Raw genomic sequence first — 14,920 nt, 5'->3', positions numbered from 1 at the left:
CACCCCCCCCCCCCAATACCTGAGACCTGGCGAGTACAAGCGTTTTCCTATTCTTAGGGTCTAAACTACATTTTAAATAGGTCAGAAGCCTGATAAGCTTATATATATATATATATAAGTAATCCCTTCCAGAGATTACTTATATATATATATATATATATATATATATATATATATATATATATATATATATATATATATATATATATATATATATATATATATATATATATATATATATATATAAGTATATATATATATATATATAATCTCTTGAAGGGATTGAAGTTCTCTCGAGCTTATCAGGCTTCTGACCTATTTAAAATGTAGTTTAGACCCTAAGAATAGGAAAACACTTGTACTCGCCAGGTCTCAGGTTTATTCTCTATTATAAAACCACTCGATACATTTAAGTGTTCCAGAATCATACCAAACCAGGCCAATCATTACTGTAATAGCAGTTGAGTTCCTATGGCAAGTTAAACCTCATAATTTCATTCAGGTTTAATAATTCGCCTGATGAGCTATATTGAAACCAGAACTGTATCGCCACCACTTGACAGAAACTCGTTACCACAGGGCAGCTAGCAACGATTCCATCGTGTCTGTACGTTGCAGCGTTCTACCCTTCCATTTCATCGCACCGCCCCGGCCTGCGCTCTTTCTCCTGTAAGTGTAGCTTTGCCTCATTAAGAGTATAGCTGCGGAGAAGCATACTTTTTCGAATGCAGGGGCACGGCCGTGGCAGGGGCATGGTCGAGCGTCACAGGTGGCGGCGAAGCGTTGGGAATTGGACGACGCGCTGTGCCCACTTCGAGAGAGAGAGAGAGAGAGAGTGTGTGTGTGTGTGTGTGTGTGTGTGTGTGTGTGTGTGTGTGTGTGTGTGTGTGTGTGTGTGTGTGTGTGTGTGTGTGTGTGTGTGTGTGTGTGTGTGTGTGTGTGTGTGTGTGTGTGTGTGTGTGTGTGCGCGTTGGAAAGCATACCGGGGGCCTGCCGGCAGCTGTCAGCACATTTCGAGACGATTGCGATACCGATCGCCGTTCGGTGCGCGGTGTATATGTACGCGGGTCACAATCTGCCGTCGCACTTCGTCTTTGCGGAACTCATTATCGGTGGTATCTCGTCCGCTTAATTAAGCTAGAGGAAAAAAAAACGAAGCACGCTCGCCTCTTCTGTTTCATCGGAAATCGCATTCGCGTGATGCAATAATTGCGTCGACTGTCGGTAGCAGGGTGCGCGTCATTATTTGCGATCGGCGCTTTGCGCAAGATGTAAGCCGCTGTTATGCGACGAATAGATTAAGAGCACCGCCTTCACTATCGTAGTGAATTAAACCTCACAGCAGGATTTCACTTGGTGAAATATATTAAACCTGTTACGCGAAGGAAGATGAAGCATATGGAAATGCTATCGTTTTAAACATCTAAATTGCGATTGATAAACGAGATCTACGCCTGTTTGGCCAAAGACTACATTCTAGCATTTATTTCCGGAGACACAAAGATAGCCATCTTAGATATGTTCTATGCAATCTTCAGTTTTCCTAGAACGAACTAAAGGGGTAGGGTTTCATGACGCCAGTCGCCATCGTTGACATATGTAAGAACGAGTGTAACATAGCCAATTTTTAAGGCGAAAGCCTTGTATGCCTTATCAAACGCGACAACTGACCATCGGAGTCGGCGGCGTTAACCCGAGTGATGCAAAAAAAAGAAATCATCGCGTGATGACGTCACGACATGACGTCATCATTATGTTACAGATCGCCAAACTTTTTGACGACATGATGACGTCATATGATGACGTCACATGATGACGTCACCACATGACATCGTCGCTTGGTCAAAGGTGCGCCGATGATGGAGGCAGTCCAAAACTACGTTAGGTACGTGCCGAAAGCTTGCGGGGGGGGGGGAGGAAAGAAGAAGAAGAAGGTGGCTTTCGCCTTCAAGTCTTCTTAGGCGAATGCATACGGAACCCTGTGAGTTTTTTTTTACGTCTAGGCCTATAAACAAAGAAAAAACAAAGGCTCTCACCTCGTTCAGAAAAAAAAGAAATCTCGACTGCAAGGATTATTTGGTACATTCATTGTCTGATACATTCCTGATACATTCATTGTCTAAAGTGCATACTTTCACGAGTGGGTGGTCCGTTGGCACTGCAGTGCAGACACTGGAACTGCTGTTCCAGTGTCTACCAGCAGTGGTAGTCAAAGTTTAATGTTGACCAGTGTTGCCCTGTCTTGGTTAAATTATGACAAATCTTTAAACAGGGGTTGTCGCTGGAGCCAACATTTCTACAAGTGGCGTTGTATTCTTAAAGTCAGCAACTGTTTCTGCCTTGAAGAACCCAACACCACTTGTAGAAATGCTGACTCCAGCGACAACCCCAGTTCAAGGACTTTTACCCCCGTATTCTCAAACAAGCCTCGACTCAAATTTCGTCCTTCACTTGACCGAGCTGAGCATAGCGCCGCTGCTCGACTGAAAATGACGCCCCGCTTCTTAAGAATTGCTGAAGATTATCGCTGATATTTGGTTACTTGTCCTGCCGAGAGACGGCGCTCCGATCGACTTTCTCAAGTCAAGTGAGTGGAGGGACGTTCTTGAATACGGGGGTTAATCGCTTCAAGCCACCGTGTTCTCCTGAACTTCTAGCTTGTTTGGTTTAATTATGTAGTTCCAAATAATATTGACGCGCTATCTGACAATTTCTCAGTAGGGAGCCTCTCTTTAAGTTTCTTTTTTTCTTTTCTGCCTCCTTGCGCAGATACTTCCGTTGTTCCGTCAGTGGTGACGAGCCGTGTGGGCGGTGACGCTGCCCTGCCCTGCCACCTTCGGCATGCCACCCAGGACTCGTGGGCCGTGTCCGTGTCGTGGTTCAAGCGCGGCCTCTCGGGACCCGTCTACACGGTCGACATGGGCTCTGGAAACTTCCTACAGGCCAGGCACAGACCTGCACATCTATGGGCCGGACGCGCCTATTTCTCATCGGCCGACGAACCGGCGCTACTCATGATCGGGGACGTCGCCGCTGCCGACGCCGGATTGTACGTGTGCTCGGCGTTGTTCGGCAACGGTGCTCAGCGAAACTCCACCGTGCGCTTCGTCGTAGTCGGTAAGTGCTGGCTTCCAATGCGGCACGCGAGTGTTCGGTCACGAAGGGGCGGTTTGCTAAGTTGCGCCTGTCTGTACTTCGCGTAGATATGACATAACAACTTAATGAATACCGAATGATGCCATCGTTATCGATACATGAATTAGAAGGTGGAGTATAGATAAAAATCTTAATTTCTTATTTTGTGCAAAAAGAAAAGATATATATACACACAAGAAATTTAGGCAGAACCAGCTTGGGCTGCTGCCTACGTGTACGCGAAAGCCTGTTTAGATTAACTGAATAAATACGACGTTGCCGTTATAACAGCTGATAGCCATCATAAGCTAATACTAGTACCATCACTTAGCCAACAATGACCATCATTTAGCTTGTATATAGTGACACTGGCTGATATGGGCCTACAGTAACCCAGCATTAGCTGGCAGCTATAGAGGAGGCTGGACACATGTTGTTCACAGGAGAATGCAGATGGAGTGACAGGGGCGGACAAGAAAGAGACGCCAACAAAAGAAGAGGGCGATCGGCCGTAATCTTCACATTGAGGCAGCGTTAGCCAACAGTGGACAACAATACACAGTGCTAAACAGTGCCAGTAGTATGCGGGTTAATACGGTACGCCAGAACACCACCGATCACAAATTGTGAGGGTATGGTATAAGGCCCACGCACACAAACACATATACACGCACACAGATACACATACGAACCCACACGCACAAAAAACATACCCACGCAAACACGCCCGTGCATGCACGCGCCAATTATTCTGATCTTTCCCTCATGCGACGGGACAGGCACTTCTTTATTTCCGGGAATATGCTCGTGCCTAACCGCCTAACACTCCCTTCGTCGTTGCCTCGTCAGCACCCCCACCTATCAATGAGCGGGCGGACACGCCATATAGCCGCCGCGCGCAATGACCGGCGGGACAAACGCCGCGCCTTGTCCGAAAACGCGCCGCGCGCGACTCCGGCCAAACTAATGAAGCCTCGCCTCCTTTCCCAGCTATTCCCAAGCGCGGAATGCGCGGCGGCGGCTAATTAGGACCACCTTATTTCTCCGGCGGCGTGCCATTAGTCTCGCTGGGGCGACGCGTCGAGCAGTACTGCTGCGACGCATGTGCGCGTCCAGCGCGTGCGCGGGCCTCGGCGCGAACTATTTTTTATTCTTGTTATTCTTTGACGACAGTACTACCGGGGAAGGCAGGCGCGGGAGGTCTCGCCACGGGTCTCGCCCAATTTGCAGCCGGCGAGACGCCATTTCCGGCGGGACTCGGAGAGCTCTACGCTCACAAAGACGTGGCTACGGATGAGAGACGCCGCAGGAATAGTGAGAACGAGAGAGAAGTTCGAACGCCCTTCGCTGCCATGTTATCTCTGCTGAAACGGAGTGGACGTACGTCGTTTCGAGTGACAATGTGAAAGCAGGCAACAAATCCGTACTAACAAATAAAGGAGAGGGCGAATAAGGAACAGAAAGATGGTTGAACCGGATCGCAAAATCCGGTTTGCTACCGTTCACTGTGAGAGAATATAAGAAAAGGGAAGAGAAGGAAGAGCAGTCGCCAAGTTCAGGACATTCCTGTGAATACAGGTCGCGATTATTAAAGTGCGCGGATATACATCTTTTCCAACAATTCTGCCTTTGGCCGGGAACCGCGATATCACGCGGTAGCTGATCGTTTGAACAAAGGAGAGAACATTTGACTGTTCTTATTGCTAAATGTTTCGTGTAGGATAAGTTTTACCGATGCAACCATTTTATTGCCTTATAAAAGAAGAATGCGAAATTGTGCGACCACCAATGTAGACCGTAGAAAGTGCTCGTGTGGTAATTGTCCTAATTACGCAAACACGTAGATCAGCCGGGGGGAGGGAGGGTGCAATGTGCAATATAAAGGCTGGAGCTAATGACTGTGAAAATCACTTGCGTGATAAAGGATTTCCTGATGTGAGACCAGCTGTACTTAGGACTAACTAAGGAATCACGAATCGTCAGTCGGCTGAGACCACCTCGACCAGAGTAACTGAGAAGTTCTCACATTTATTTAGATATTTATTAAGGCGAAAGCTCGAAGTGCCTCATAAGACGGTGACCTTGAAAATGTGGCGTGAGGTACAGAAACTGTGACTGCGCTCGGTCAGCGAGAAGAAATGGAAGAGCTTGGTTGGTTTTGTGACGTCATTATGACATCACAGATCGCCGAATTAAGTTTGTGACGTTATCGTGACATATGACGACGTTATCACACGGCGTCGTCGCTGGGTCAAAAGTGTGCCGATTACGGAGGAAGTGCACCACCAAGGGAGATACAGAAAGATTCAGGCGTGGGAGGGGAAGGGTAGGGGTGGCTGACCAGCTTACAGTGAAACACCGGCACATCCCAGAAAACGCTTACCGGCACACATCACACGGGCGTCAAATTTGTTTGGTTGCTTCGGATACTAGACATCAAACGGGCGAGCCTATCACATTACTTTTCTTTCTATTTTACGAAAGCTTGAGGAATCTTGACGTCATCACCAGTACGTGAATTGTTAAGTCGACAACGTGGAGGTGATCCAGCAAACGAAATTGAGAGCATATTTGTTTCAATTATGCACCTTCTTTATCGACAAGTCCATGAAGGAGGAATTGAGTTATTTCAAACGCATCGAGGAATTCTGAACGCAGTGAAGTCCCATAAGGTTATCAGTAAGCCTTGATAAAATAATCTGTATAGTTCAGGGTGAAAACAACTGGACACCACCTCCTCTACAATGGCAATCGATCACACAGAAAGAGAACAGCGCTGTCCCTCGCTCTACCGTCGGTTCATTAGTGTAGTCGCCTTGTTTTGTCGCGAAGCCCAAGCACTGGCCCAAGTCGATGCCTCTAGGGTTCTATCGCACCCTGAGTTTGCTATTAGCTTCCTCTTCTTTTCATCGCAGTGAGATCGGTTCTTTTTTCTCTCGTAGATAAAGAAGAGTTCTGAGGGTAGTGCGTATACGTTTTTCCTTGCTGTTTTTTGCTAGACGGGCGACACTAATGATGAAACCAAAAAGAATGTTCATACATCACGCCTCTAGCGATTGACCCTGCTTGTCTTGCTGGTGCACAGAGACGTGACTTGCGGCGATGTCGTGCTTTTCCCCCCCTTGTTCGCGCACATATACCAGCTTGTGTTACGTGTGCGTACGAGCAAGGCCCACTGGCGCCAGATTGCGCCAATGATTGCATGTCCCCGGGGGAAATGAACACACGGAGTCCGTGTTCTAACAACGTCCTTACAGCGATTCTTCCTTACAGCGCGTGGGAGCCGTAGCGGTTTCAAGAAAAAACATAGGTATTGTCTTTTTAACCATGAGAAGCACGTTAGCCATGTGTGTAAGGGGTGGGGGAACAGGGGGGAATAGTTTTTTGCAGGTTCAAGTTCGAGTTTATTTAAGCGTTATTACCTCTCTGAAAAAGCATGCATGTTTGGGCGGTTCGTTCATACTTGCCGGGGAAAGAGCGCTGTGGTTTGTCTCCTCCTTCTTTTGTCTCGTTTTCGCGCTGTTTCCCCAGACAGTTACCTGTCTATCAAAAAATATGTGTATAATGCAAAAGAGGTTCCAAAGCACAAGCTGTATTTCTTACGACATTTTTAATGTGCACACACCATACCACATCTCAGAGATGACGACGACGACGATGGGGTTCAAGCTAATGATATAGCAGAATAGACTTTTTATTTACATCGCGTTTCGTGCTTATTTCTTTTTGAAATTACATAGGGTTTACATTTCCCTTTAGAATTGTCAGTGTGTCCAATCCCCCTAGTGGGTATGCGCCAGTCTCCTTAAGGTGACAAACGAACGAACAAACAAACAAACAAACAAACAAACAAACAAACAAACAAACAAACAAACAAACAAACAAACAAACAAACAAACAAACAAACAAACAAACAATCCCCCGTAGTGGGTAAGAGACAAGAATAAAGGGTCAAGCAAGCAAGCAAACAAGCAAGCAAGTAAGCAAGAACTGCGTTGTTCGATATCTATTCTGTATTTGTAGCTGCCGCTTGAGAGGCTTTCGTATTGCGGGAATTATGTAGCAGGGACGTTTCCTAGCGGAATGAGACAATATTACGTATCTACTTACGGTACACGTGTCCCCTTACGTCTCAAGGAGGTTGGAAATATCAGTAAGCCCATACGTTTCATGTACCGCAGAGTAACACATCTACATAAGGGACTTGCTCAAGCTTTGCCGGTGAAGTATCGCTTTCAGAATGTGAATCGAATTTGGCCGTGCGAATCGAACAACGGCCCGTCGGCATTCGCAAAGCAGGAGGATTCTTTATCCCTCCGACCGGACATTGGGGGGCTAGTTGTAGCTGCAAGTAACCGCGTAGTCCGTTTTACCATCTCGACTTCTGAGAAGCTTCTTCGTCACGAGAGAATGCATTCACTCATGTTGCATGAGATGGCACCATGCGGATCCCCCTCCCCGCCTACTACGTCTTCCTTATATATATATATATATATATATATATATATATATATATATATATATATATATATATATATATATATATATATATATTATATATATATATATATATATATATATATATATATATATATATATAAACTTGGGAATACTGCAGGTCTTGTAAGGAATCATTTAGCTACGTGATGGTCTGTAAATGTCCGCAGAAAACTACGAAATATGACGCAGATAAGCAGTGGATAAACATCAGAGTGGAGACCAAATCCGTTCTGAATCTATACCGAAACTTAGTATCCTCTAGCGATGGAGTTTCCCATGAATACGAAACATTGTACACAATGATCGTTCGACGGCATTCGAATACTCCTCCAGCGTTTTTGTGGTTTCCTGTAGGTACATTGCTGAAAAGAGTAAGTCCCCATGTCGGTCGCGGGATTGGCGACATGGGGACTTACTCTTTTCAGCAATGTACCTACAGGAAACCACAAAAACGCTGGAGGAGTATTCGAATGCCGTCGAACGATCATTGTGTACAATGTTTCGTATTCATGGGAAACTCCATCGCTAGAGGATACTAAGTTTCGGTATAGATTCAGAACGGATTTGGTCTCCACTCTGATGTTATCCACTGCAGAGCACTAAGCATAACGATTAATATTGAAAGTTAGTGTCGCGACAAATCGCGACGTGTAGTATACTACACGTCGCGATTTGTCGCGACACTAACTTTCAATATTAATCGTTATGCTTAGTGCTCTGCTACTCCTTTACACGCATGTAGTACTTAAGACTAGCACTCACTCCCCCCCCCCCTTCCCCCCAGAAAAAAACATACTCAAGCGACTACGGGAGGTATTACAGGTGCAATCTACATTTACACGTGTCACTCATAACCATCGGAGTGGCATCATTTGCAGAAGTCGTGTCGGATTCACGACCTTCCGCTCACTAAGGACGTGATGCTTCCGGGTCGCAGCTGTACTACCGGAAATTAAGGGTACGGAAAGCGGGCCCCCCGAGTGCGCGGCAGCCATTTTTCATGCTCACCGCGCGGATGAGCCCTGCAGGCCGCCAACAATAAGCGCCGTCTGTTCGCTAATTCCGCGTGCATGAAAAATGCGACGAAAGGCGCTAATGCGCGAGCTACGTCAGTCTAATGAGCGCAGCAGTGCGCAGGAGACTCGTCTTTCGTTGCATTTGGGAGATTACGGAGAGTTTATGAAGGGGAAAAAGGGGGGGGGGGGCGGAGCATCGAGAGGTGGGAGCACGCGATCGAAACCCCCAGCGCGTACGAAAACGCTCCGCGTCAGGTTAAGCACCTGGGTCTCCGCCGTCTGAGTTGTGGCGCTAATCAGCCCGAAGTGCTGCCTCGACTCTCTAGCTCCTCCCTCTCCCCTACCTCTCTCTCTCTCTCTCTTCAGCTACCATTCCCTCATCATTGGTTTCCTCCCATCTACCTCCCTCAAGGCCGCACGCACTCTGGTTAATTGACTCGGATCACTGGAAGGAAAGCTGGGGCACCCTTCTTCTTACAACCAGTAATCCAATTCGGGGCAATCGGACCGAGCGTGGTTATGCATGACGTAGCGCAAGATACCATGAGCTTGCCACGCACTTCTGCACTCGCCGGTAACAGCCATTATTTCCGGGCGCGAGCGAGTTAATTGCGCCAAGTTTTGGCACGGGCGTGTCTGACTGGTTCATTGAATAGTAATCGCACTAACCGTGTCTCGTGGTGTTTTTTGTCTTTTTTTTTTGTCCCAACTTTCGTGTAGCGCTAGTTCGTGTGGTCCCTCTGAAAGAGGTATCTTCGGGTTAGTGTTGGGGCTGCGCTAGGATACTGCACAATTGAGATCTTGTAGAGAGAAACAAACTGATTCATGCCAGCCTAAATGGTTACACAGAGCATATTTGCATACAATCTCAATTACGCAACTATACACCGTTTGGCTCCGCGCATCGAGAGCGAAACAAAATAGATTGATCCGACTGCACGAAGCGGTGAGTTCCAACAAGCCAGGGTAAACGCGTGTTCAGTCTGAATTTAAGCAATCAAAAATTTTCTCCAATTTACGGAGTCGAAGGAAAAAGAACCTCTTCCCCATATCGATCGCGGGCAATCCAACACCATTGTCATCAGAAGAATACTTCTCCCAATTTCGTTACCATAGTTACGCCACAGAAATTACTGATGAAGCACAGCCAGTCGACCTTACTGTTGTGCCGCCTGACTGAGTATGCGTCTGACGAATGGTGGGTACATTAAAAACGCTGGGCGCCAACTAGAAAGAATAAGCTTGCCACTGGAAGCAATGAAAGGCAATACCTACAAACAATTCACTTATTGAAAATTGAAATAGAAAGAGCGCTCACGTGATTAGCATAATGCGCAGAGACATCTAAATTTTGGTCTCATCCCAATAGTAGCTCAGCTGGAAGTGAGTAGTTCTCTATATTGCAACGCTTCTCTTACGCATATCAGGTGGTTGTGCAGTTTTCGGCGCACGTTAAAGGATGATCTCGCTCTCTAGACTCCCTCGCCCATCACTTTGCGTCTGATTCTTATTGCCAAAGATAAGATTGTCTAAGGCTACACATGAACAACAATGAGAGAGAAATAAAGAGGGCAAGAAAGAGTGAGTGATCCGGCAATGCGCCCTAAGAAATAAAAATAGAAAGAAGGAAAGGGCCTTTACTAGCAGTATGTATTACATAGGCAAAATTGCATAAGTATGGGGAAAAGAAAACTCGAGAACCGTGATTATTTCATGCTGCTCACGGGGATTTATATATTTTTAGTTTAGATTCGAGCGAAGGTAAATGTGGAGAGAGAGGGAGAGAGAGGGAGATGAAAAAAGGAAGGCCGGGAGGTTAACCCGATATTAGCATCTGGTTCCTTAACCAGCACTGGGATGGAGAAATAAGGCCAAGAAAGGTGGTGTAGAGAGAGAGAAAGAAACGCACATACACACACACAGGATAAAAAGCAACACACACAGAAAATGCCGGCGCCGTTTAAACGCAGTCCCTAGCCTAATGTATGTTCTTCTTACTTTGTTTTCCTTTCGACGTGATGCAGCTATCGTTGCCTCTTGGCCCTTCCTTTACGCGGAAGGAAGCTTTACGACGGTATGAAGCTTCCTCCAAACGAGAGGCAGCCTGCATCGCCCCACGTTTGAGAACAGTTCGCCTCCATATTCTTGTCGATGACACCATGTGACATTCGGAGTTTCTCATCCTCAAAAGAAACTTGCGGCTTCTCAAGTTAGACAAACCATTCGTTAGGTTATTAGCGGCGCAAGCAGCGTGTGGCGCTCTTGTTTCTATTCCAAGCATATCCGCTCGAGCTCTTACTTCCGGTTTGAAGAATATTCATAGAAAATCTTCTAAAAATAGAAATCGATAGTTCTGGTTCAATGTAAGAGTTATATTGGACACACATATCAGACTATAGCTTTACTTGAGATAAGTAAGAATTGTCAGGATAATTACTCAAAATTAATCGATTGTGTCCATTGAAAAATTGTAAGGAGCTGGGATCATTGCGGCACCTGGCGGGGCGGATCTCAACCACGCACGTCTTTCTACGTGGCCTCTGAGATACGTGGCCTAACACAAGGTTAACTAAAGGAGTACACGAGGGCACACGAACGCCGACTGCGAATTTCATTATCAGACACCCAAGGCAAGGATTATGGTTGCCTCCAGAATTTTATTTTTAACATATTAACAGAAGTAAACTGCAGGGGAAAAAAAGAAAGAAATTAAGGCAGCTGGGCGGTTTTCTGTGTTTCTCTTTATTGTTCTCTTTCTTTTTCTCTCTCCTCTCTCTTCTTTCTGTTTTTTTTTGTTTCTGTATATTTCTATGTCTCTCTCTTTCTGTTTCTTTCATACTCTCTCTCTCTTTCTATCTATTTCTGTATTTCTTCCCTCTATTTCTCTCTATTCCTCTCTCTTTATATGCTATCGTTATTCATTTGCTGCGCTATACTGAAACACTAGGGCCAAACGAGAAGACAGGACGCACATGTGCGCAAACTTGCAACTCTTGGGCATATACGTATGTGTCCTGTCTTCTCGTTTTGTCCTGGTGTTTCAGTATAGCGCAGCAAAAGAGTAACGATGCCATAACAACTAGCCCCCATCGAAACCTTATTAAATGCTACGCTATGCTTTAACCTCTACCCTCCTCCTTTTCCTTCTCACTAACACTTCTCTTTCTCGCCCCCATGCTATACTATACTGTACAAGGCTATGCTATACGAGGCTCTGTTAGCGTGCCTGGACATCCGAGTGGTTACGACGCTCACCTTCGGATCGTGTGTACGCGAGTTCGAATCCCGCCTCGCCATGAAATTTTTTAGATGCGAAGCAGTTTTTGCGCTGGGCTTTGTCCGTAGTTCCATTGGCGACCGTCCGCTTTCTAAAAACCTACCATAGCCATCTGTAACATATTGAGCGCGCGCTCGCGCCAAGGAGAAGTCTTCTACGTCTTGTTCTTCGACCGCCTTGATGATGATATGCGCAGAGCGCGCGCTCGCGCCAAGGAGAAGTCTTCTTCATCGTGTTCTTCGACCGCTTTGGTGATGATACGTGCAGAGCACTTTAGGGGCCCGGGCTGCCGTATGCTTTCCTAGCTTGCCTTAACGCAGACAAAACCACGTGTGCTGGCACGCGCTAGCGCGTTCGGGCCTGTGTAAGGGGCTGGGTAAGACGCTGTGGCCTCTCCCCCTTACACACTCTCAGCAATCACGTGATGGCGTCGGGGAATGAGATTCTGCAGACGCGCCCGATGAACACGCGTGGCGTGCTCCAACAAGAGTTCGGGACGAGTAACAGCAACGGCAACTACATTGAATTCATGGTGTGCTCCACGTGCAAGGACGCGTTATCGTCGGGCAAGGTGCTCGTGATGAACGGAACTTTAAGTCGACCCATGCGCTCCTTCGCATCCCCACATGGTTCCTTTAGTGGGGGATGGTGAAATTTTTCACCAGGAATTTTTTTCTTTCTCACTGTTTCTCTCTTTCTCCTTTTATCTCTCTCTCTCTTTCTGTGTACTCGTTCTCTCGCCCATCACAGTTATTGTATCCCACGCCGGACAAATCGGCGCACGTGTTCTGGGAGCGAAGCAGAAGATGGAGAAGAGGACGAAAAGGAAGAAGAGGACGAAAAGAGCGCGTGCCCGTTCATGATGATGATAATTTCTGTTTGCACTACCCGGCGCTTCAAGTTTAAACAGCTCTGCTGTTAACACTAAGCAGGAAGCGAAAATAACATGCCATGAGTGTAGGACTGCAGAAAGAGTGAAGCGCTTGAATATTTTTGTCTACTACACTTTAAGAAAAAAATCGAGTATTTGGGGAGTATTTCTGCTACACAACAATGATCGTCATCCACCTCGCGTACTTTCCTCGCGTTATCACTGCGGTCCCGGCACTTGCCGGCCACGAACGGCGCGCGCGTTATCAGCGTGACATAGCATTCTTGATAGGAAAGTGACGAGAGCCGGGTTTTCAAGAAAGGAAACGCGAGCAAGCCAGATGACGATTATTGTTGTGTAGCAGAAATACTCCCCGAATACTCGCTTTTTTCTTAGAGTGTATTCTAGCACGCACTTTTTGCGCAGTCGAACACGCGCCCACGCAAGAAACTCTGATGTCAACTCTCGCGTGCGCACGACTCTCTCGCATACAAGCGCATCAGATGTATTGTTTGCCCATTGATCGCGCAAACGATGAAGCAAGCCAAGAATTATTTCCCTTGTGCGTTACTCTGCACTCACACTTTCGCACTGCGTGCCTATGTGTATGCGTCTACACAGTAGACCAGTCTTCGCTCGGCCTTTAGCTTGCGCCGGCACCCGATAGCTCTATTGCCAACGGGCTTCTGCTGCTGTCTCCGCACACAACGGCAGTGACCGATGGAGGGTCTGTTGTCTCGTCCCATAAGAGGGATAAGAGAAGCCAGGCGGAGGATGGCGAAAACACGCGAAGCCAGTTTGGGACGCACTATTCCCTGACGGCAGTCTGCTGCTGCCCGAGCGGGGTTTCTCTCCCCCGGTCTCTCATCCACAGCAGCCATCGTCGTGCGTATTGACGAAAGAGTCAGTCGCGACGAACGACCTGACGGGACCGAATCTTGCCGGATAATGCGATTTCGTCGTTTCTTCCGCTTGTCGTCTTCGTCGTTGTCACTGAATCTCCGGCCCTCCATTCCGCCCCGACGGTGGCGTCAGCGTCGACAACGACGAATTAGCTTTTCCCGTCGCGCTCCGTGGCCATGTTTTCCCCTTTCGGGGAAGCGATGTGTGTTTTCCTTCTGTCGACCCCCTTTTGCCCGGAACCCGTTAGAAGTGTTTCTCTTCCCGTCTGCGTCCGTGATGGCGGTGCGGAGTGCTCCGACGCAGCATCCACCATGCGTTCTCAATCAAGTTCGGGGGAGGAAGTTGCAGCCACCGGCACCAGTGGATGCTCTAATAGATACGGGCTTTGTCCGTAGTAAACCAAAGAATGGTTTCATTGACCTATGTTGTTCCATGTTACTTTGCAGCAGCAATCAAGTGAGATCTCGATAAGGAGAAAAAGGGCCGAGGTATACACCAGTGTACTCCAATGCGATTTCCTTTTTCTCGTGAAATGGATACAGCCCCATGCGATGCTTCAACAAAGATTGGAGCCATCAGTTGGCAGAAATACTGAGCAATAACAGACCCGTCTGGGAAACCGAGTACTATGAGAACTTTGGATCACAGTTACTTCTGATGGTGAGTTAGGAATATGGTGGCAGTAAGTAATGCGGGCTTCGATAACACTACGCAAAAGAAGACAGAGGGGTCCATGCGCTATCAGGCATGTATGCGGAGACTTGAATTTATGAATCAGAGAGGTAGTGCTAAATATAGTGAAACATCATTGTTGACCAAACTGTCGAGTCATGCAAGGACGAGCTGCGCTTTTGAAGTGTGCGTAAGATCGTTTCAATGTTTCCAGTTCGGGAAACAATTTGAGAGTGACTATCGTGACAAACTGGCAGTGACATTCGTATGTTGAATTAGTGCAATTCGTCTCTTCGAACAAACCAAATAGAAAAGTTCTGCACAGAAGTGTGCATACAAACAAAGACCAATTTGTGTGAGACACCTTAGAAGAGATTGCTTTCCAAAAATATACAAAGAAACGTGCTTAAAAATGCATTTGTGTGCATGAGCACAGGAAGGAAAAAAATCTGCTTCTTTCCGCCATAATCTGATTAGCAACATTCAGACGCTTCAGCCATGCACACTGTATAATGTGACGCATGCGCCTCTTTTTATGCGACCTAA

General features: G+C 46.9%; 1 protein-coding gene across 1 annotated transcript in view; it reads left to right on the top strand.

The window, feature by feature from the left end:
- The first annotated feature begins 1,571 nt into the window (after nt 1–1,571).
- The window catches only part of LOC119385835 (hemicentin-1), a 102,194-nt gene continuing 88,845 nt past the window's right edge, over nt 1,572–14,920 (top strand). The window contains exons 1-2 of the mRNA XM_049414129.1: nt 1,572–1,599; nt 2,770–3,117. Of these exons, the coding sequence (XP_049270086.1) occupies nt 1,572–1,599; nt 2,770–3,117 (376 nt within the window). The remainder of the gene's footprint in view (nt 1,600–2,769; nt 3,118–14,920) is intronic.

This window comes from Rhipicephalus sanguineus, chromosome 3 (genome assembly GCF_013339695.2).
Source record: "Rhipicephalus sanguineus isolate Rsan-2018 chromosome 3, BIME_Rsan_1.4, whole genome shotgun sequence".
Lineage (NCBI taxonomy): Eukaryota > Metazoa > Arthropoda > Arachnida > Ixodida > Ixodidae > Rhipicephalus > Rhipicephalus sanguineus.
Note: the sequence above shows the minus strand (reverse complement) of the source record. Positions and strands in the feature narration are given on the sequence as shown.